This window comes from Polyergus mexicanus, unplaced genomic scaffold, assembly GCF_030449975.1.
Source record: "Polyergus mexicanus isolate NDT 795.1 unplaced genomic scaffold, iyPolMexi1.0 SCAF_14, whole genome shotgun sequence".
Classification (NCBI taxonomy): domain Eukaryota; kingdom Metazoa; phylum Arthropoda; class Insecta; order Hymenoptera; family Formicidae; genus Polyergus; species Polyergus mexicanus.
This window is the reverse complement of record NW_027223334.1, coordinates 2,366,450-2,389,709: the sequence shown is the minus strand read 5'-3', so window position 1 is coordinate 2,389,709 and position 23,260 is coordinate 2,366,450. Positions and strand designations below refer to the sequence as shown.

General features: G+C 29.8%; 2 protein-coding genes across 2 annotated transcripts; one reads left to right on the top strand and one right to left on the bottom strand.

The window, feature by feature from the left end:
- Positions 1–401: 401 nt before the first annotated feature.
- On the top strand, positions 402–2,985 carry LOC138939434 (5-hydroxyisourate hydrolase-like). The gene is made up of 3 exons (XM_070307217.1): positions 402–468; positions 1,554–1,696; positions 2,339–2,985. Exons 1-3 carry the CDS (start codon positions 442–444, stop codon positions 2,565–2,567), a joined length of 399 nt encoding a protein of 132 aa, XP_070163318.1. The 5' UTR covers positions 402–441; the 3' UTR covers positions 2,568–2,985.
- Positions 2,986–15,142: 12,157 nt separating this feature from the next.
- On the bottom strand, positions 15,143–23,044 carry LOC138939369 (G-protein coupled receptor Mth2-like). Its single transcript, XM_070307073.1, has 7 exons — positions 22,998–23,044; positions 22,250–22,491; positions 20,485–21,532; positions 18,349–18,427; positions 17,244–17,428; positions 16,985–17,150; positions 15,143–16,509 (listed from the first exon to the last, which is right to left on the bottom strand). Exons 3-7 carry the CDS (start codon positions 21,503–21,505, stop codon positions 16,146–16,148), a joined length of 1,815 nt encoding a protein of 604 aa, XP_070163174.1. The 5' UTR covers positions 21,506–21,532; positions 22,250–22,491; positions 22,998–23,044; the 3' UTR covers positions 15,143–16,145.
- Positions 23,045–23,260: the final 216 nt, after the last annotated feature.

Genomic DNA, 23,260 nt, shown 5'->3' with positions numbered 1-23,260 from the left:
TAGAAATAAGCATCTTATTTTCACTATTTTTTAAATCCTTCAGTAATTTCTTTTTTTCTATTTTTTTATTTCATAAGATTTCTTTTTTCTAATTATACTACTATATTTGATAGCAGCATATCTATATCTTTTAGCGTATGTAATATTGTATACTGCTATCACTATTTTAAGTAGAATTGTGTAAGTATATATATAATTTACACTCTTATATATAATATATATGCACACGATTTATATTTTTCTAAAAAACAAAAAAAACAAAGACTTGTTGAACTGTAATGAATATATGAAATAGAGTTGGCATTAATAAATATAAATTTATCTACGTGCGATACTGCTGATATTCCTTTACCTTTGACCTTTAATATCTCTTTATTCGTATCTGTTCTTTGAAATTACATATTAGATCGAAGTGAATAGTGAATTAGTTGTGTTCGCAATATGAATGCTCGATCTGACGACAGTGGAGTAAGTATCGTAGTATTTTCTCCAATTGTTAAAATATATATATAATGTGTGAAAAACTAAATTTGTATAGAATATAAAATAAGCAAATACGAATAGAGGAAGAGTTTAATAGTTAAGCAGGCAGTTATCTTCAAAAGATTTCTTTAATTATCTAGATATAGACATTTCGATCCCTTTTTTGTATCATCATTAATAACTGTCCACCAATTATTATGTGCCATACAAAAGAGTAGATGACGTTATAAATATCAATGAGATACATACGCAATATTAAAAATCGTGTATAGCTTTTTTTATTGCTCGTTTCTTATCTTATATTAATTCGTCAGCGTTTCACATGAAAATCTTTCTATATTTGATCAGCTGAGATAATAATTAAATTAAATCAAATCAAATTAATTTTTATAATAATAAGTAATTGCCATATTTGTTTTTTGATGGATTCTATGGAAGTTGAAACGCACGATTTTTAATGCTGCGTATTTTATAATTCCAAACACGACATAAAAAAGATATCTTAAAGATGTATGTTTAAAAAATGATATAAAACATTTTTATAAATTGTTTTTTAGACGTCTTTTAAAATTTTAAAGATGTGTTGTCTGGGATATCGTCTACTTTTTCGTACGACATATAAATAATAATTTGACAATTAATGAGGATGGTCCGAAAAAGGGACCGAAATGTTATATATATATATCTGGATAATTGAAGAAATCTTTTAAAAATAACTGTTTGCTCTTTATTTTTGGTGCCTGGCTCTCATATTAGCTCGTTTCTTACTCGTTTTTACATAAAATAAGAAGTGTAATAAAAAAAAAGAATGTAAACTCATCAATTAAATGCGCGATGCGAAATCTAAAATTATATTCAACAGGACAAATGTATTTTAATCTGTGCTCGAGTTTTCTCATCAATTTTCTCAAACTATTACAAAAATGATTATTTAAATATAATATTATATATAAAATATAAAATTTTAAATTTTAAAGCTAAATGAAAAGATATTAGATATATCCGTGTACTTCAAATTTCTTGTAAATAGTTATGCACTTATGTATTTCTCTTATATCTCCTTATAATAGATGATCACTTCCGTAAAACCGAATGAAGCAAAGTTGAGTATCACTACGCACGTTTTGGATACTAGTAGAGGTCTGCCTGCTGATGGTTTGACAGTATGTCTCTTCAAATTCGAAAATGGCAAATGGATTCTTCTAAAAGAGAGGTATATGTTCCGCTTCATTCAATGTACATTATATTTTTGGTAAATATTTAGAGAGAGAGAAAATGTGTAGAGGAAAGTAGGGTAAACCGGATACTTTTTTGGATTTATCTTTCTTCAAAAAATCTGAAAGTAAAAAAAAAAATTGCCAACCATTAATAGTTTTTAGTGAACCTGAAAGTATGAGAAAATAAATAAGCTAGTTGCTGAAAAAACAAAATTCGACGATTCGATTCTTGCCACGATATCGATCTATTTTAGGCTGAAAACTTTGAACTTCTATTAAAAAAGAAATAGCGTGTGCACAAGGGTACGGTTAGTTTTAAAATAATGATGGCGCGAATCTACAACTAATAACACAAGCTAGCCATAGATGGCAGCATTTATTATGAAAAAACAATTGTACCCGGTTTTACCCAAGTTTCCTCTATATATATATATTTTTTTTTTTCTTATTACATATCGTGCTTTCTTCTATTTTTTCACATTAATATTTAAATGCTTTCGTAGCATATAGTATCAAGAAAATATTTTTTACGTATTGCTTCAATTTATGTAAATAAATTTTAAATTGTTAAATAAATGTTAAATTGTTGACTTTCTATTTCTTATTCATCGCGTTATTAATTATTATTTTCTCCATAGCACGACAGAATCAAACGGACGTTGCGAGAATCTGCTACAGAACGAGCGAGAAAATTCTACGCCCGGTAGATTCAAGATCGAATTTCGGGTGAATGATTATTTCAGACGAAACGCGACTAGTTCGATATATCCGCTGATCGATGTGGTGTTCGATGTGCAAAATCATGAACATTATCATATCCCTTTGCTATTGAGTCCTTTCGGATTTACCACGTATCGCGGTTCATAATCGATTTTTAATTAATCCGTTATAAGATGATGATTTATATTCCAAAATATTTCCTCCTGGAGAGATTTATTAGAAAAATAGATTTTACTTATGTGGATAAAACGCGCTTCTTTTATCGAATCAAATTGCATGAGAGAGAGACGATTGATGAAATAATGAAAATAAAATAAAATTACGTTATAATAATTTTACGATTTTATAAAGCGAATAATATTGTAGAACTTGATTATATAATTTTAGAAATAAGACCGATAATGCGCTAAAAATGTAAAACATTTACATCCCATACAGCACTGAAGCTTGCAACAACATTGCTGCAACATTGTAATATTGCATATTGCAGTTTAATGTTGCAGAAATATTGCAAAGACATTATTTTACAATATAACTTTAGCAATGTTACAGCAACATTCCGAAAATATTACAAAAAAAGTATTCAATAATCGCTAGTTCATTCGTTTACCACTATGCGGCGCATGTTGCGCTATCTATTCCGCATTTAATTTTTAATCATGATGATTATATAAAGTTTATAAAGAGCGGCTAGTAAGATTAAAAAGATATAATAACTATTTTTGTTAATTTAAGTCGTATGATATGATCCTAATACAGGGGCTCAGACATTGGACTAAGAATTCTTTTAATAGTTTCCATTCTTATATAAAATCAAAAATTTGATAATAATTTTCTAATATGCAAGATACTTCAGATTTTAATAAATAAATTTTGAGATTATATAAAGACAAGAGAGATGTGAAAAAACTCGTGTGCGTAAATTCATCACAATCTTTAGGCATCCGGATATCTGAATATTTCGGATACAAAAAAATTGTGAATTTACACAATTGCAAATTGAGTTTTTTCTTATTTCTCTTAGATATTCTCTGTCACTGAAGGAAGTCGAATGTGTACTGAAAAATTTACATTTTATAATTTTGTTATTATTATAATACAGAAAATCTATATACACGCTAGATCCTGACTCTTATAGGCCTAATTTCTTATTATTTTTTTCATATGTTAAGGATATTATATCGATAAATATACATAAAGCATTATTGTATGTATCATATATTATATTGCTATGTTGCTGCAATATTATATTGCAATATTTCTGTAGGCGGACATTTTACTGTTGCTGCAATATCATAACAACGTTGCAGCAACATTTCGCAATGTTTCTGCAATATTGCAATCTTGCAGAAAAATGTTGCTGCAATGTTATTGCAATCTTGCGGTGCTGTATGGGTATTATCCACATGATTTTGTGTGGAATGCATGCCGAGTTCATACTGTATCGCGTCATCATCCTCACGATTTTTCGTGAAGATGATGCAAGATTCATACTGTATACTGTGTATTGTTGATAGTCTTTTCGTACTAATCATATCGCAGTGTTTTCATTTCATCGCCATAATTTGTCGTAGAGTTCGCATCTAACTCGTATCGTATCGTCAAATTATCATTTTTCTCTTCGTTGCTCGTGGAATTTTCTTGAGATTTTGACGATGAAGCGACGAGGAGAAGAAACGAGCAATACCAAAACGTGAAATTTTTTCCACACATCATCGACTTTTTGACGTGTCGAATTTATACCTGCAAAATACGTATTTGATTTTCTTTTACGGTAATTTCATAACCATATGTCCAATCGAGACAATATACAAACTGCGGATTGAAAAAAAAACATTAATATTATTAGTCTGCGATAATTTGATCGCGACAACTCATTTCTATCCTATACCTCAAGATCGAAAAGGGTGCTTTAGGAGATCTATTCTCGCCAATGCATATCAGAAAGGGAAATGATATCGATAGAACAGCATCTCGATAAAATGAGTTATGGAAGTGCCAAAAACGTAATAGGGGCGGTTAAGCTTTTTGAATGGTATTATGTTATTTCTTTTTGGACGTGTAGTTTAAAAAATGAATGAACACGCACGAATGCTTGATTAATACATTTAATTTCAAAAGCTTTTAATAATTTTATAGTCCAATACACGCACATGTATTTCAATTATGCCTTGCGATAATCGAGGATTAGTCATTACACCTAAATCGCCGAGGAATATTTATTTTCAGTAAATATACATATTAGGTTACACTTCACCGATGATTTTGACCTTGACATATGTTGTCAAGGACATGACCCTGAGTAACTTTTCCCTATAACTTAACCGGCGGTCTCTTATAGTTTCTGAGATATTTAAAAAGTTATGATTTCACAATTTAAATGATTCTTCTATTATAAAATAAGGAAAAATAAAGGTTATTTACATTGTATTTGCGTAGATCAGACGTAGTGAAAAAGGTATTTCTTTCCAGAGACGGAGCTTTTTGGGTTTTTTTACTTTCCACGCAAAGCGAGATTCAACGCAAATCCATGTGCTTAGTTTTTTTATAGTGGAGCCCACTACGTCCACGCATATATTTTCCCATCCACACAACATTTGTGGGGCGGACTTCGCTTTGAAGTGTAAAGTATATGCGTGCACACAGTGGGTTCCCCCCTCCACCCCTACGGGGGGTTTCTCTTCCGGAAGATATAACCTAACCTAAACCAAATTTTAGTTTTAAATTAGAAATAGGTTTGGGTTAGATTATATCTTCCGGAAGTGAAGCCACTCCGTAGAGAGGGGGGGGGGGGGGAGCGGAACCCACTGCGTCCACGCATATACCCTCTCATCCATGCAACAATTGCGGACTGTCTTTCTGTCTCCATATTATTACACAAACGTTAACTTTAAATATCTCAGAAACTATAGGAGACCGCCGGTTAAGTTATAAGGAAAAGTTACTCAAAGTCATGTCCTTGACAACATATGTCAAGGTCAAAGTCATCGGTGAGGTGTAACTTCCCATACAGCATAGAACATTGCAATTACATTGTAGCAATGTTACAATCTTGCAAGTTGCAATAAAATATTGTTGAGACATGATTGGAATATGGAATTGTAATATTTTATGAGAATGTTACAACAACATTTCAAAAACATTACAAAAGAGTTTTTGATAATCGCTACTTCGTTCGTTTACCACTATGCGGCGCGCGTTATCTATCCCGTATTTAAGTTTTAATCACGATGGTTATATAAAGCTTGCAAAAAGCGGTTAGTAATATTAAAGGTATAATAACTATTTTTATCAGATTAATTTGTTTGATACAATCCTAACACAGGAAATTCAGATATTGAATTGAGTGTTCAGAAATCGGACAAATAATTATCCGAAAAAAGTTAAAAAAATTATCCGTTTATTGTCTACTTAAGATATGGAGTTTAATATTTATATAAATAAAATTTTAATTTTTATGAATTAAATTATTTAATCATTATCAATTTCTTAAACTTGTAAATAATTTATAAAATAGCGATGTTAATTAGATAACAGAAAATTGTCTAATAGTTCCTATTTTTATATAAAAGTAAAAATTTGATAATAATTCTTTAATATGCAAAATGCTTCAAATTTAATAGATAAACTTGGAGAATATATAAAGACATCCACGAAAGACGAGAAAAAATTCGTTGTAGTTGCGTAAATTCACAATCTTTTTTCTTATCTCTCTTGGATGTTTTTATATGTTCTCAAAGTTTATGTATTAAATTTGAAGCGTTTTGCATATTTGTAGCAATGTATTTAAATATTACAAATACATTGCACCGTAACATTACTATAGTCTTACATTGAAATATTTCTGAGGGCGGACATTTCAACGTTGCCGCAAGCTTGCAGTAACATTGCAGAAACATTTTGCAACTTTTATGCAATATTACAATGTTTCAATGTAAGATCTATGCAACGTTTTTGCAATCTTTCGGTGCTGTATGGGTTAATATGCATATTTACCTTATTTTATAATTTTACATGTATCAATTTTTTATACATGTCCATTTTGATATAATTTGATGTAATTTGAAAAACTCTGAAAATCTAAGAATATACTGTAGAATAATTGGATGATCAAACCAATCGAACTTAGTGTCCATCATATCTCATGTAGATTTTGAATTTTAAATCACTAAAAAATTTTATATTAAATTAATTCATACTTTTGTTTTTGCATTAGTTGCATGAAAAAAAAAGTGTAAAGTGTAAGTATACAAATGTAATAAAAAGAAATTACCTTTCTTTTTCCTTTTTCTCGTCAAAACCACGAAAGATTGATCTGTTTTTGTTCTAGCACTGTTATCGTTGACGATTATGGTCGATTTTTATTTATCTCATTAGATTCAATAAAATTAATATTACATCCGGGTTCGACGATATTTCTTTTCGAGACAAACGAAAAGAGAATTCAAGAAACATGCAGCCCGCCCAAACAAGAAGATGAGACTATCAAGGACGATGAGTTGTCGATAGCTCTGAGGAAACAGTCTACCACTATAAAACTATACACATATAACGATTACAATACAGGATAAAATTCCATTAGCAAACTTTTCTTTTTTTCTTTTTATAGACGGTAGCTGTATGTACCTGACCTAATCAAACAGTGTAAATATCAAATAAAATAAACTACTGAACGCTTTTTTGTTTAGATATTTAATGCATGAATAAGGAGCTATTATATTTTTAAGAATACCACTAAAATGGAAAATGTATTGATACGCAGCAACAGCTAAGTATAATATAAATATTTTAGCTATATACTATTGTATGAATTTATATAATATTAGAGAGATTTTACATTTATTTAAATATTTAATTTAAAAATTTCTACTGGAAAGCAGTTATAATTGATAACACATGCTTAAGTAAAATTTTATTTTATTAAAAATTTATCAATCTTATTCATTATCTTTAAACTACAAAAAATACTCGATAAAATTACTTTGAATGTATCAGAGATAAAGAGGGAGAAAGAGAGAAAACTTACCGTTATTCACCATAACTTGTTCCATTTTGCTCAATACAGTGATGTCTCCCGATATAAAAACCAGTTTAGACGCAAAGTTTTTGTTTTATTAAACAGATACATTATGACTATTTATTTGATTAGAAAGTAAAAATAGCGAGAATAGATGATGATATGATTTAATTTTATACTTGATTCTAATTTTCAACGAAAAAAGACATCTGATGTAAAAGATTGTATCGAAAATTCCTCATAATAATATAAAACTAATACTAAACAAACTGAAAATTATGTAAATTAGAAACTTGCACATTTGCTTGGTTTACTCATAGAGGAAGATATCTCAAAATTTGCAAGAGTTAGGACGTGTATAGACATTTCCCAAAAAATTAAAAATTTTGTAAAAACTGAATTTTTTCACCGATCCTCATTATATTCAATACCAACCATCATTTAATGATACTTTATCCATGTAAAAAGTTTAACCCAATATTTCAAAATTTGCGTAAGTTACGTGTACAGACATTTCTCAAAAATTTAAAGTTTTATAAAAAATGAATGCTTTCATCGATCCTCACCAAATTCAATACCAACTATCCTTTAATAATATTTTTTTTATCATACTATTATAAGAATTGTAATTTAAAATAAATTTTATATAATATTTAAACAATTCGATTGCATAAAAAGAGAGTATGTAACAACATAAATCGATTTATTGTGAGCATAAAAATCAAATAATTTAAGAAATTAAGGCTCTCAAGTGATATCACAAATTTAAATAATTGCAGGCTAGTAAGAGCTATACGCGGATGATAGTGCGTCAGTTTCATAGAAAAATAAGTTTTCTATGAGACTGATTATGTGCACAGGGCACGAAATTTATTTGGTCTTATATCAAGATTTCTAAAATTAATCTCAATTCGAGATTTATAATAACCCTTCTTTACTGCCCTGGAGAGACGAGGGCGAGAAAAATATCGGAGCGAAATCGCTGAATCGGGAATCGAACCCGAGTCTTTCGCTTGCCGGGCGACTGCTTTTATCTCTAAACTATTCAGACCCCACATCACCGATACTTCTCATTCGCTTTATATATAAATATCTATTACGTCATCTTACTAGCCCGTGATTATTTAAATTTGTGATAAAAATAAAAATCTACGATTTGAATTTGAATAATGTTTTAATAATCTCGTAATAATAAAATCTCATTAAAATTATACAATAATTATTTATATTACTTTGCAAACTTTTTATCACAATCTATAAATAAATTAGCTTATTTTCATTCTATATATGTATAGTAATATCGGCTTATTGTAATTTCATGCATTTCTTATTCTCTCAGCATCATTGTTTTTCACATATTTATACATTGATATTTGCACCTTTTTTCTAAGAGTAAAATCAAGATCATGAACCGAGAACATGTTGATGCCATTTGAACCACATCGCTATCTTTAATATTCTCTAAAAATAATTATTAATGTAATTTATGCGCTGATGCACGCCATATGGGATACGCCAATTGCAAACCGGATCTTAAGTAACATTTACTGTCAGTTAGTAATTATCATCTATAATGTAAGATTAAAGAATAAATAAGATTTTTCTTTGTATCCATACTTGATTAATCGTTTTTCGAGGTAAATTCTTCGTTTATATCATATATTTATTATAAATAAAACATTTTAATTATATGCCTCTTTTCTAATCGCTCAATAAAGCTATTCTTAGATATTTTAGTATTTTTGTCGAAAATGTATAATGATACCTTATTAAATATTAATGTTCTAAGTGGCTAAACGTTCTTTATGATATCGTTGGATTCATCCATCTATCATGTATGAAAGTTTATTAATAAAGTTTTTTCTTCCAATCATCTCGTTTACACGATTCCATAGCAGATAGATTGCTTTTTCAACATTATAGATAACTTATTGTTCACGGTAGTTTCATCATAATATTTATGCCAGGATGTATACTGCTCGTGCACTTTTCTCGCAGTGCATTTGCAAGCAGTAATATCTTAATTTTGCTGTGATATTAATGTCGCTTTTGCATTCAAATCAATAGATTAACGATGTCAACAGTAACTTTGTTTCATTAACTTTATTAATTCAGATAAAAACAAAACTAATATAAAACTATAATCTGGCAATGAAATTAATATAAGAAAAGAGAAATCATTCTTCTTTAAATAATTTAAAGCATCAAGAAGATGAAGATGCGCGTTATTTTTACTTTCTATTCTCAGTCATACATTTAGTCTTGATCTTCCCAAGGAGATCAGGTTTTGCATATATGACGACCTTTTGCGGATATATAAAATTTGTACAGGATGATAAGTCAGTATAGTGAAAGCTTTTCGAGCTGTTACTAGGAAAATAGTGTATCATTTTTTGACATGAATTCTTTAGTGAGTCCAAATTTTTGTGCGAATAAAACGCATCATGTAACGCAGTGTTACGAGATCTCTATATACAATTATGAATCTACTATTTTTCGAATACCATAATCATAAATAATAAATCGAATATTATTGTGAATCAACACAAGTAATTCTCTCAGTCAGATATGTATATACATAAAATCATAGTCAAAATTTTTTTAGTTTAAACGTCAATCTAATCTAATCGATAATATTAAAGTACAAAAATTAAATAGTTGCGTCAAATCATTTATTAGTATTGATATCTTGTAACATTTAAATATTTTTATTAATTAATTAAATTAATAATAAATAAGTTATATATATAAATCCATTGCTTAGAAAAATGTTCTAAAATGCCTAAACAAGTCATACATTATCTGTTTCTTTTGAAAAATTTCTACCGAAAATATGGAGCTACTTGAATCTTTAACCGTTTTTGTATAGGGTATCCGACAAGTAAGTGACCAAACGAAAGGTGGAGGTAGATTGAGTCAAACTGAGTCGAAAAGTTCTGAACCATTTTTTTTTATAACGCTTAATAAAGGAGTTATTATTGAGTAAAGTCTGGTCAATCAGTGCCGATCTTTAGCAGGACGTACATTGGTGAACCGCGCGCCTGATAGTATGCTGAGAGGCACACTTCATAGCGCGCGGCTCACCGACCTACGCCCGGCTAAAGATTGGCGCTGATTGGCCAGACTTTACTCAATAATAATTCCTTTATTAAGAATAAATTAAAGAAATTATTCTCGTTGAATTTAAACAAATAATGATATGATTACGGTCTCTACGAGTAATGTTAGGATGTTCAATTTTATTTTATCATATAATTTTCATTTATTAGGTGTACAACTTTGCTTCCGCCGTTTTTTTCCGAAATTCGAGGCTTTATTGTAAAAAACTGGTTATACATTTATGATTCAAAGTATTGTTCACTCCCAATGATCGTGCTAATTCTTTTTGACTTTAACGCGAGTCTTCATTAAGTAATGCTTCCAATTCTGCATCTTCGAAAACCTTCTCTCTTCCACCGCTATGCCGGTCTTCGACGTGAAAATCACCGTTCTTGAAGCGTTGAAACCACTCACGACACGTTCTTTCACTAATAGCGGCTTCACCGTAAGTATTTGAGAGCATTCGATGAGCCTCAGCCGCAGATTTCTTCATATTGAAGCAGAAAATTAAAACCTCCCGCAAATGACGAGAATTTGGCTCGTAAACTGACATTTTCAATCGAGAATAACTTTATGATGCAGACACAAATCGACTAATGTTTCTATGGGGTTATGTTGACAGATGCCCAAGTTTATTGCATGACGTCTATGATCTATTTATTTCGACCACTACTTACCGCTAAAGCCATCTATAGGAAAACGGCGGAAGCAAAGTTGTACACCTAATACAAAATTTACAAAACTTGTGGGACGTTTCGACACTGACTTATGTCTCTTTAGCCACCGAAAAAATCGTATAAAAATAAGTGATTACATGGAGCAAGTCTATTCATACCTCCGGGCGTGTTCGCAAGGCGCAAATGTTAATGTCTATCGCCATCTTTTCACCTTTTTGTTTTATCAAGGTTCATCCTGTAATATATAGCTCCTGGTTATTATTTGTTTGTGAAGTCCTTGTGTTGTTCGTAGATAAATTTGAACTTCACGTTGGTCGAAACTTATCATGTTGCATTGCGTTGTCAAATTAATATCTATCAAATTTTCACAAAATTGTTGTTATTATGTAAATCGAATATTACAATTCAAATGTATACTATTTGCAAAATGTAGTTTATAATTTTATCGACCGAGAGACTAATTTCTCAGTTCTAGATGTTAGCTAACCTTGTCATGAACTTGAAATACGAGGGAACGGCGTCGTGTAGTGCTTATAAAGAATTTGTTAAATGTTGACTGCGCAGGCGTTAACAAATCTGACTGACTATTTATGAATTTAGGATATCTAGTAACGGAAAGTATACGTGGTCTAATAATTCTACTTTGTCCATGATATTAAGGCCATTTTTTTGTGGTTTTATGAAAATTGTTTCAGATATCAATCTTTTATGATAATTGAATTCATGATCTAATATTTTAACATTGTCCCAATCCATATGATGGTTTATCTCGTAAATGTGTTGGGAAACCATTGATTGTTTTCTGTTTGTTTTATGTTCGTTGATTCTGATTTTTAATTGTCTCTTTGTTAAGCGTTATAAAAAAAAATGATTCAGGATTTTTTGACTCAGTTTGACCCAATCTACCTCCACTTTTCGTTTGGTCACTTACTTATCGGACACTCTGTATATGATTGATTATTGTTTTACTGAAATTTAACAGATCATAATCATAGATTAATTATATATAATTAATTGTATGTACATCGCGCAAAAGAGAGTAATATTGCAGAGCGCTTTATCAGATTATAAATCGTAAGACGAAAATACACATTGTATCAATAACAAATTATTCTTTGATGCTTCCATGTTTAATTTAGACATTATAGAGATATATTTTAGCTTTCTTATTACTTGTTAATTGATTTTGTCAATATAGGAATATTCAGAAATTTCTATTTTTATTTTATAGAGAGTTAGATTTTAATCAAATTTACAATACATGATTTAAAGAACTATATGGTTCTTTATTTTTTCAGATACTCAATTTCTGCGTTTTAATAGAAGCACTATTGATAATATCGTCTAGCACGAAAAAATTACCTATTAAGAGTGGCAATTTACTAGCATCACCCATCACCCCATTGATGGGTCCCACAGACCCATCAGATTTTCCTCTTACTGGATATGGTTCAGGATCAGCCATTCAGGACCAGCCAGTTCCAAGTAGCAAACCTCTTTGCAGTTATAACTACAATACTGATACTGGCATTCAGATCCAAAAGAATGGTTACCTTAATTATATAGGCATCGACAAGGAGGCCCTGGAAGCGCCACGCAGTTACAGCTACATTGACAATGAGGGCAATTTTTTCTTTGTTTTATATACAGCCAATGAGAACGGATTTCAGCCAAAAGGTGCTTACTTGCCTACAATACCACCATTAATAATAAAGACCCTTCAGTATATCGCCGAACATCCTGAGGAGAACGGGGAATAAGGACACTACGTAAAACCACGTGACCAAAATATGGATAAAATCGGCATATCTGATTAATAAGATAGACTATGAGATACCGTATCTTCTGAAATAAAAAATGAACTTTTCACATTACACCATCTTATTTGTTGCAAGTATACAAAAAAACACAAGGTTTTTCTCGTAGCGCGCGATCTTTAATGCTGTATAGATTAGACGGATAAGCAAATGCTATTAAAACTACAGAAAGGTAAAAAAAAATGCGCCAAGTACATATCTAATATATAACTTATAAAAAATTTTCCTCTAAAAAATAAAAAATAAAAACTAAATATGAAGTCAATAGTTAACTAGTCAAGTACTTAAAAGCAAATCAGTTTGAGGATTTGTAATTTGAAATAGTATTTGTCACCAAATCCATCTCATATTTATAGAAATGTTATAGACAGATTCTCTTTATAGTATTAAAACACATTTTATTTTTAGTTAACAGAAATCTGATTTTCAGAATAAGTTGAATACAAATAATAAATGTAAAAAAATTTTAATTAGAAAAACTTGGCGCTGCTAAGCTTAAACAATATGCTAAAATTAATGTATTCTTTAACACATTGCAGTTATTGCGATATAAATATATTAAATATAATTCTAAATTAAATTGAGATCAAAATTGAGTTTATTGTTTGTCGGTTTTAATATATACTTTAAAAATTAGCGGCGCCAAGTTTTTTAATAAAATCTTTTTTTATCAAGCGACGCAGTAGCAATTCTGGTATACGATTATTATATCTCAGGATTGACAGCACCAATCTTATTCAAACTGGTCCCAATCGAAAGCTTGCATCCAATGCTTGTATCAGAAAAGTGCCGTTAGATTTTTGATTATGGCTTTAGTTCTTGAGGTATTTTAATTGAAAGTTTATTAGACGTGAAACTCCGGATATAAGCTACTCGGTAGCGCTACGATTCCTGTACATAGGCAAAACTATTGGCAAGCTAGTAAGTATTTTTATATACTTGGTGTCGCGATGCTACCGTGTCGCTTGACATACTTTTAGGTCCGTGATAATACAACAAAGACACTTTACCTTCTGAAATAAAAAAATAAACTTTTTACATTACATCATATATTGCAAGCGAATTATCGACGTCAAATAGATGACACCTTGCTATCTGGGGTATCAGGGTCACATCATACAACTTAAACTAATAGAAATAGTTATTATATCTTTTTAACCTTACTAGCCGCTCTTTGTAAACTTTGTATAATCATCGTGACTAAAAATTAAATGCGGAATAGATAGCGCAACATGCGCCGCACAGCGGTAAACGAGTTAACTAGCAATTATCGAATACTTTTTTTGTAATATTTTCGGAATGTTGCTGTAACATTGCTAAAGTTATATTGTAAAATAATGTCTTTGCAATATTTCTGCAACATTAAACTGCAATATGCAATATTACAATGTTGCAGCAATGTTGTTGTATGGGTTTCAGTGCTGTATGGGTTAATTATTTTTTAATTATGCTAAATTGATATTTATTTTTGCTGTGCAAGTAATAATAATAAAAATAATGTAAAATGATGAATCATAATGCAGTTTCTAATTGTTAACTTGTTTCAAATTGTATGATGATATTCACAATGATGTAGACAAAGAAATCGACGTAGAAATTGAAAATTGTTCAGTTATTGTGCCTGAAGAAGACTCTTTTTAAGAAATTAATTTTAAATTTTATCTAAAAACAATTATTGCCTATGTGACGCATTATATAAAATGCTTCTATTAAAAATGTTAACATTATATTTTACAGCATCGTATAATATACAATTCATTGATAATGTACATTTGATTTCTAAAATATATCTTCTTTTTTATGTAAAATACATATGTTTTCATTGCTGTTTGTAATAAAAAACAATAAAAACAGTTTAAATAACAATTAATTAAAATAAAAACAAAACACTGAAAAACCGATTATAACCATTCAACTTGTTTGAACGATATCTCGGTTACTATTGGTCGTAAAAATTTTTTCGATCCCGCATTTTTTTTGTTAGAATGTCTACTTTTTTTTATCTAACAACGAAAAAATCGCTTAGACTAATAAAGCTTAAATAAAAAAAAAGTTATATGCAAAAATGTAAAAAAAATTTTTTTTTAATTTTCGCTATTTTTCAATTTTGTTTTAATTTTGTTTCTTGGGTGTCCGATATCGCAGAAAAGTTTTTTATACACCTATTCGATGACAAATTTTATTTCCTACAAAAAAGTTCTCTTGTACTTTTTTTCGTATTTTGCGTCGTTTTCGAGATATTTCAAAAAAACGAAGTGACATTTTTTGTTAATATCTCCAAAATGCACCTCTTAATTTAATAGCATTTTCATTTTTTAACTTATTTTAGTGTCAAATGATCGTATGAATCAATAAAATTTCATTAAAGAATTAGTTCCAAATTAGAATCGTTTTTTAGCCCTGGGCAATAGCCTATAACCAGAAGGTTTGTTAAGTTAACATACAGTGTGTTCGAAAAATCCCGAACTACCTGTTTTTCTCGGAAAATACGCATCGGACAAAAAAATGTTTGGAAGAAAAATTTAATATTTTTTAGGGAGCTATTTAACTCCGTAAAAGTTGGCCCATTCTCTCACCCCTCTTAAGGGGGAAGGAGGGTAGCTTTGGAATTTTAAATGGGAACCCCCATTTTTTATTGCATATTCTTGTAACTTATCTCGAGAGTTTTGCAAAACACTATAATAAAGTATTTTTTCATTAAGTACTTTTTGAGTTATTTTAAATCTTAATCTGACATATTGATATAAAAAATAAAATATCTCATAAAATATTTAGTTTTCGATAATCTTACCGTAATACTTTTATGTACAGAATAATGAAACAAATCAATTAGAGTAAAAAAAAAAAATTGTTTAAAAAATATATTCCAGATGATTACATATTTTTTCTTAAAAACAATTATTTTTTTTATACTTAAATTTCCGAATAAAAGAGATCGAAAAAGATAAACATCCTATATGAAATTTTGAGCTAACAATAAGTCTATCGAAAACCAAAACAAAAAAGTCAGTGTTATTATAAAATTAATTCTTGATTTGAAAATTATGAGACTATTATTAATCGCTGATATTTGATCTGCGATAGAACTTTCTTTTGCATATTGCAACATTAGAATTCAATGCGACGAATTTTTCGCGTGACAGTTTTCTTGTTCGCAAGAACTTCTATTTTCCTGCATAGGTATCACTTCTGACGTAGCGATGCACGTTGTTGAAGTAGTTGACGCTATTGTATTCCTTGCGTATCGATCTTCTGGAAACAGACCGCAGCCGAATCGCTTCAGTAACAATTGCTTGATCTTTTTTTTCCACACAAATATGACAAACGTACAGAGATTTTGTATAATGTCCATTAAATTAATAATATATGCAATATAATTTGATATAATATTTCCATATAACCATGACGCTGTCGTTACCGACCATTTTATGCCCATCACAATAAACTGCACGATAAATAGCTTTAAATACAGATTGAACCTGCAAATAAATATATATATGGAGATATATGGAGATACACTTTAATAACAAATATAGATACTTAAGTCATACTATTAAGTCATACTTAAGTCATACTATTAAGTCATCTTTAAAAATTAATAAAAAAATTAAAATTTTAAAAGAGAAAAAGAGAAAAAAGATTTATACGATTTAAGAAAAATGTTTAAAAAAATGTGATTTTAAATTAAATGATATATTCGCTAACTTTATTTTGGCTATTTTTACATTTTAAAACTTGTAGACCATCTTAAAAAAAAACACGTACGATAAAAGAGTCAGCAATGCATATTTTTTAAAGAAATTATGTAATTAAAAAAAAAAAGAAAAAAAATGAGCACACAAAAGAAGTGTTGCTTCCAAATGATCATTGCTGCTGACAGAGATGTCGATGAAAATATATTGGTAAACATATCAAGACAGATCATCACTCATTGATGCAAAAATATCTAAATACCATTTCTTATTATCATTATATCTCTTGCTTTCCGAATCTGTCAAACAATTGCCTGTTTCCTTTTCATAGTGTGCGATTTTCAATGTTGTGGAGATGGATAAGCAAATGCTACTAATGATGCAGATACTTTTGAATCCGTAATAATATAACGCAAACGTTCCTTTCTCTGTAAATATGATATGTAAAGAATTTTTATACTATTTCTTATAGTATTAAAATATGGCATTAATATAATTATTTATCAGAAACGCCCACTTACCAGCAAACCAGCAATTTCCTGTGACAAATCTCGGTCGCAAAATCTCCGGCAAATATTCGGAAACAAAATCCATAATGACACTGATAATAGCAAAAGTTAAGGGTAAACCCCACGCAAAGATCGTATAAAACACCAACTTTCTTTTATTTCGTTGTCTGACGTTTCTTTGTAATGAACAAAATTCTCTGCAAAACGTAATTTACGCGTCATATTTAGAGTTAAAAATAGACAACAAAAGATTACAAAGTAAATGCACGATAAAATATGTTCACCTTTCGAGGCTTTCTCGAAAGTTTATTCTATAAAAATACATTTACATAATATGTCAACAATATGACTATATTATCACGAGAAATGATGCGATATTCATATAACATTTAGAAACTAGCATATATTTATATATATCATCATGTACACACACGATAATGGATTTAAATTTTTATTTAGTTGTATGAGAATTTCAAAATTTTTACAAAAATAAATTAAAAATCTGTTTTTGTTAAAAGTTATGGTATGTTGGCTTATCTTTCCATCAGAAAAAGAAAAAAAATTAAAATATAAATATCAGGTATATATAATGTAAAAAAAGACAAAATTCAAGGAAATTTTGTTACATTGCATACATATTGCGAATGATTAGATCACATATAATATTTTATAAATATTTCATAAAATTTTATTAAGTAATATGTCATTTTTGCTTTTAAAAACTTAACTTGATTTCATAAAATAAAAACTAATAGTCTAAAAATTTTTATGCCTTAATAGAAATCTGCAAGAAAAATTCTATTTTAAATCATAATAGAAATTTATTATTTCTATATACTCTAAACTTATAATGTCTTAAATCAAGTAGTTGTTTATATATAGTGTTATGCAATGTGAGAAAATATTCTGTTTAATTAATTAAAAATATATTATATTATTCTTGTTCTTTCTCTTTACATTGTCGGTATATACGTATAATATAAAATATGTTTATATATTACAGAAAATTATTTTGTCGTGTTGTGTTGTATAATATGAATCTAATTCTATAAAAATAATTTAATTGAAATGAAGCAAGTTTTAAATAAAGTATAATATAAAATAATTGACGAATTACCTAAATGTCCACCACATGTCCAAACTCATCACGTTTAACCAGAAGAAACTTGCCAAATAACACAAGTAGTTACAGATGGCTGTAAAAATGAAATAAATAACATCTTAAATATTGAGAGCTAAAAAGCATGGGACCTTACACCTTTACCATCTTTGTTTTTCTCCATCCAAAAAAATAGATTTATTCTAACTTTTTGTACTAAAATTTTATAGTAATATGAACATAATATTACACAATTTTACACAATATTACATCAATTTTTATATTGATTTATATCAATATTAACATAATATTATATAATTGATGAATACGTATTGATATTAAATTAAATAATATTTTGATTCAAGAGATAATTCTGCAAAATTTTGAAACGCAAAAAAATATATTTATTCTGACAAACTTATTTATATGCTAAAGTGTATCTAAAATTAAAATTTTATTCGCTATTAATCTTTGCATTTTGAATATATGATTTCCACAAATTATATATTTAAGTTATTAAAAAGAATATTTAATAAGCGATATACATATATCCCATACAGCACCGAAAGATTGCAGAAACGTTGCATAGACCTTGCATTGAAACATTGTAATATTGCATGGAAATTGCGAAATGTTTCTGCAATGTTACTGCCAGTCTGCGGCAACGTTGAAATGTCCGCCCTTAGAAATATTACAATGTAATATTACAGTAATGTTACGGTGCGTATTTGTAATATTGAAATGCGTTGCTACAAATATGCAGAACGCTTTACATTTGATAGATAAACTTTGAAAATATATAAAGACATCCAAGAGAAATAAGAAAAAAAGATTGTGAATTTACGCCATTACGGGTTTTTTCTCTCTTGGATTGTCTTTATATATTCTCGAAGTTTATTGATTAAAATCTGAAATATCGTGCATATTAAAAAATTATTATCAAATTTTTGGTTTTATATAAGAATGGAAACTATTTAACAATTTCCTGTTATCTATTTAACATCGCTATTTTATAAATAATTTACAAGTTTAAGAAAATAGTAATGATTAAATAATTTTATTCATAAAAGTTAAAACTTTACTTATATAGATATTAAACTCTATTTCACATCTTAAGTAGACAATTGACGAATAATTTTGACTTTTTTGGATATTTATGTATCCGATTAGTGAACAATTGGTTCAATATCTGAATTCCCTGTGTTGGGATTGTATCGGATAAATTAAACTGATAAAAATATTGTAGTTATATATCTTTAATCTTATTAGCCGTTCTTTGCGAGCTTTATGTAATCACCGTGACTGAAACTTAAATGCCGGATAGATAACGCAACGCGCGCCGCATAGCGGTAAACAAACGAACTAGCGATTATCGAAAACTGTTTTTTGTAATGTTTTTGAAATGTTGCTGTAACATTCTCATAAAATATTACAATTATATGTTCCAATAATGTCTCAACAATATTACATTGCAACTTGCAAGATTGTAATATTGTTGCAATGTAATTGCAATGTTCTGTGCTGTATGGGTAATACATGCATACTAACATGCGAAACAAATACGCTATACTGATTGCATGATGGACGTAAGAAATACCTGGTCGTAAGGTACCCCTTTAGACGTGGGTTATTGAAAGAATGAGGGGTCCATCGTCGTGGCCATCTTAGAGGCCAGAGATTTTGCGTCTACTTTCACGTCACGCGGTACTTTACTCGACGTTAACCGAGACGTTGCAACGATCACATTACGTGAAATTATCTGCCGCCGCCATCCGTTTCAATAGACCATAGACATAGTATATCTAGACCGAGTGTTGAGGAGTGGGAGCCAAGGTGCACGTAGAAAAGGATGTACTCTGTTTCGTGCTCTTTGGGTTCTGTCTCGCTCGCACGTAGCATACCGAAAGAGAACGCTAGGCTACGTGCGAGCGAGAGAGAATGCAAGGAGCACGAAACAGAATATGTCCTTTTTTACAAGCATCTTTATCCTCACTCCTTAAATAAAGGCAAATGCTCGGTCTGGATATACTATGTCTATGCAATAGGCATTTCATCCCCCTCACCCTCTATGCTTCAACCCCGCAAAGTTGTGCTCTGTCCAGGTATTTCTTACGTCCATGAATTGTATAGTTATATGATTTAGATATACTTTACCGATTGAGATACAGACGGAATAATGTATATCATCCGCTTTGATTAGAAAAGTCACTATGCGAATTGTGTATGCGATGGACAAAGCACCGCTATAATTGCGCAAGAAGAAACCGTGTGTGTTCCGGAGTTCTGGCAATATAGAATACACCAGAAATATTGACACCAAAAATGGTATGGACATTAAATGAAAGATTACGTATATGATGTTTCCGCCATTTATCATATTGACGATCTTGTCAGAAATCTCTGAACAGATAGTTACTTCGTACTCATTCCCGCTCACTACGGCGAGGCAATATGATTTGGCAAATATTTCATAATAAGATAAATAGAGAGAACCATTAGCAAAAAACATGTAATCGTACTGATGACCATCGGGATGTAGATAGCGATCTTCATTCTGGCATGGATCGTAGACAACTAGCTGAAACAATTCGTCCACTCTCTTATTTTCGCTCTGCAACGAATCGTTCACGTATCCGTACACATACGGGAAAAAGTATTTATTTTTTTCCGGAACGCATTTGTCGTCAACCAGGCGATCGCCAAGAGGACAACAAAGCTGAATACAAGTAATATTGCAACACTTGTCTTTGCTCATTAAATTTCCATAAATTTCGAGTGATGTGAAGTTATTTTTATGGTTAGCATTTGTTAAATTCGTGCAAGGTTCCATCGGTATTTGCTTATCATCCACATGTTTCTGTACGGAATGCATGTCGAGCTTATACTGTATCGCGTCATCATTCTCGTAATCATTGTTCGTGAAAGTGATGCGAGATTCATACTGCGTACTGTCATCGTACTGTGTATTGTTGGTACACTTTTCGTACAAATTATATCGCAGTGTTTTCATTTCATCGCCATAATTTGTCGTAGAGTTCACGTCTAATTCGTATCGTATCGTCAAATTATCATTTTTCTCTTCGTTACTCGTGGATTTTTCTTGAGATTTTGACGATGAAGCGACGAGGAGAAGAAACGAGCAATACCAAAACGTGAAATTTTTTTCACACATCATCGACTTTTCGACGTGTCGAATTTGTACCTGAAAAATACGTATTTGATTTTCTTTTACGGTAATTTCATAACCAGATGTTCAATCGAGACAATATATAAACTGCGGATTGAAAAAAACATTAATATTATTAGTCTGCGATAATTTGATTGCGACAACTTATTTCTATCCCACTTCTCAAGATCGAAAAGGGTGCTTTAGAAGATCTATTCTCGCGAATGCATATCGGAAAGAGAATTGATGTCGATAGAACAGCACTTCGATAAAACGAGTTGCGGAAGAGCCAAAAACGGTAATAGGTTAAGCTTTTTGAATGGTATTATGTTATTTCTTTCTGCACGTGTAGTTTAAAAAATGAATAACACACGTAAATGCTTGATCAATAAGTCCAATACACGTACATGTATTTCGATTATGCCTTGCGATAATGGATGTCATTACACCTAAATCTCCGAGAAATATTTATTTTCTACTTTTACACGTATCGATTTTTTTATACATGTCCATTTTGATATAATTTGATGTAATTTGAAAAATTTTGAAAATCTTGGAACATACTTTAGAATAATTGGATGATCAAGCTAATCGAGTTTACAATTAGTGTCCATCATATCTCATGTAGGTTCTGAATTTTAAATCATTAAAAAATTTCATATTAAATTTATTCATACTTTAGTTTTTGCATTATAGTTGCATGAAAAAAAAAGTGTTAAGTGTAAGTATACAAATGTAATAAAATAAAATTACCTTTCTTCTTCTTTTTTCTCGGTAAAATCACGAAAGATTGATCTATTTTTATTTTAGCACTGTTATCGTTGACTGTTATGGTCGACTTTTAGTTATCTCATTAGATTTAATAAAATTAATATTACATCCGTATTCGGCGACATCTCTTTTCGAGACGAATGAGAGAAGAATTCAAGAAACATGAAGCCCGCCCGAACGAGAAGATGAGACTATCAAGGACGATGAGTTGTCGATAGGTCTACCTATCGGGAAACAGTCTACCACTATAAAACTATACACATATAACGATTACAGAATAAAATTCCATTAGCAAACTTTTATTTTTACTTTCTATAAACGGTAGCTGTATGTACCTGACCTAACCAAACAGTGTAAATATCGAATAAAAAAAACTATTGAATGCTTTTTTTCAGATATTTAATGTATGAATTAGGAGTTATTATATTTTTAAAAATACAACTAAAATGGAAAATGTATTGATACGCAGCAACAGCAAGTAATATAAATATTTTAGCTATATACTATTGTATGAATTTATATAATATTAGAGAGATTTTACATTTATTTAAATATTTTATTTAAAAATTTCTACTGGAAAGCAGTTATAATTGATAACACATGCTTAAGTAAAATTTTATTTTATTAAAAATTTATCAATCTTATTCATTATCTTTAAACTACAAAAAATACTCGATAAAATTACTTTGAATGTATCAGAGATAGAGAGGGAGAAAGAGAGAAATCTTACCGTTATTCGCCATAACTTGTTCCATTCTGCTCAATACAGTGGTGTCTGCCGATATAAAAACCAGTTTAGACGCGAAGTTTTTGTTTTATTAAACAGATACATTATGACTATTTATTTGATTAGAAAGTAAAAATAGCGAGAATAGATGATGATATGATTTAATTTTATACTTGATTCTAATTTTCAATGAAAAAAAGACATCTGATGTAAAAGATTGTATCGAAAATTCCTCATAATAATATAAAACTAATACTAAACTGAAA

Excerpts from the sequence above, each read along its gene's own strand:
- LOC138939434 (XM_070307217.1), top strand. The coding sequence starts at position 442 with ATGAATGCTCGATCTGACGACAGTGGA. Across the intron at positions 469-1,553 it reads CTCGATCTGACGACAGTGGA|ATGATCACTTCCGTAAAACC; the intron begins GTAAGTATCGTA and ends TCCTTATAATAG. Across the intron at positions 1,697-2,338 it reads TGGATTCTTCTAAAAGAGAG|CACGACAGAATCAAACGGAC; the intron begins GTATATGTTCCG and ends TTTTCTCCATAG.
- LOC138939369 (XM_070307073.1), bottom strand. The coding sequence starts at position 21,505 with ATGATGTGTGAAAAAAATTTCACGTTTTGGTATTGCTCGTTTCTTCTC. Across the intron at positions 17,429-18,348 it reads GACATGTGGTGGACATTTAG|AGAATTTTGTTCATTACAAA; the intron begins GTAATTCGTCAA and ends TACGTTTTGCAG. Across the intron at positions 17,151-17,243 it reads AGGAAATTGCTGGTTTGCTG|AGAAAGGAACGTTTGCGTTA; the intron begins GTAAGTGGGCGT and ends TCATATTTACAG.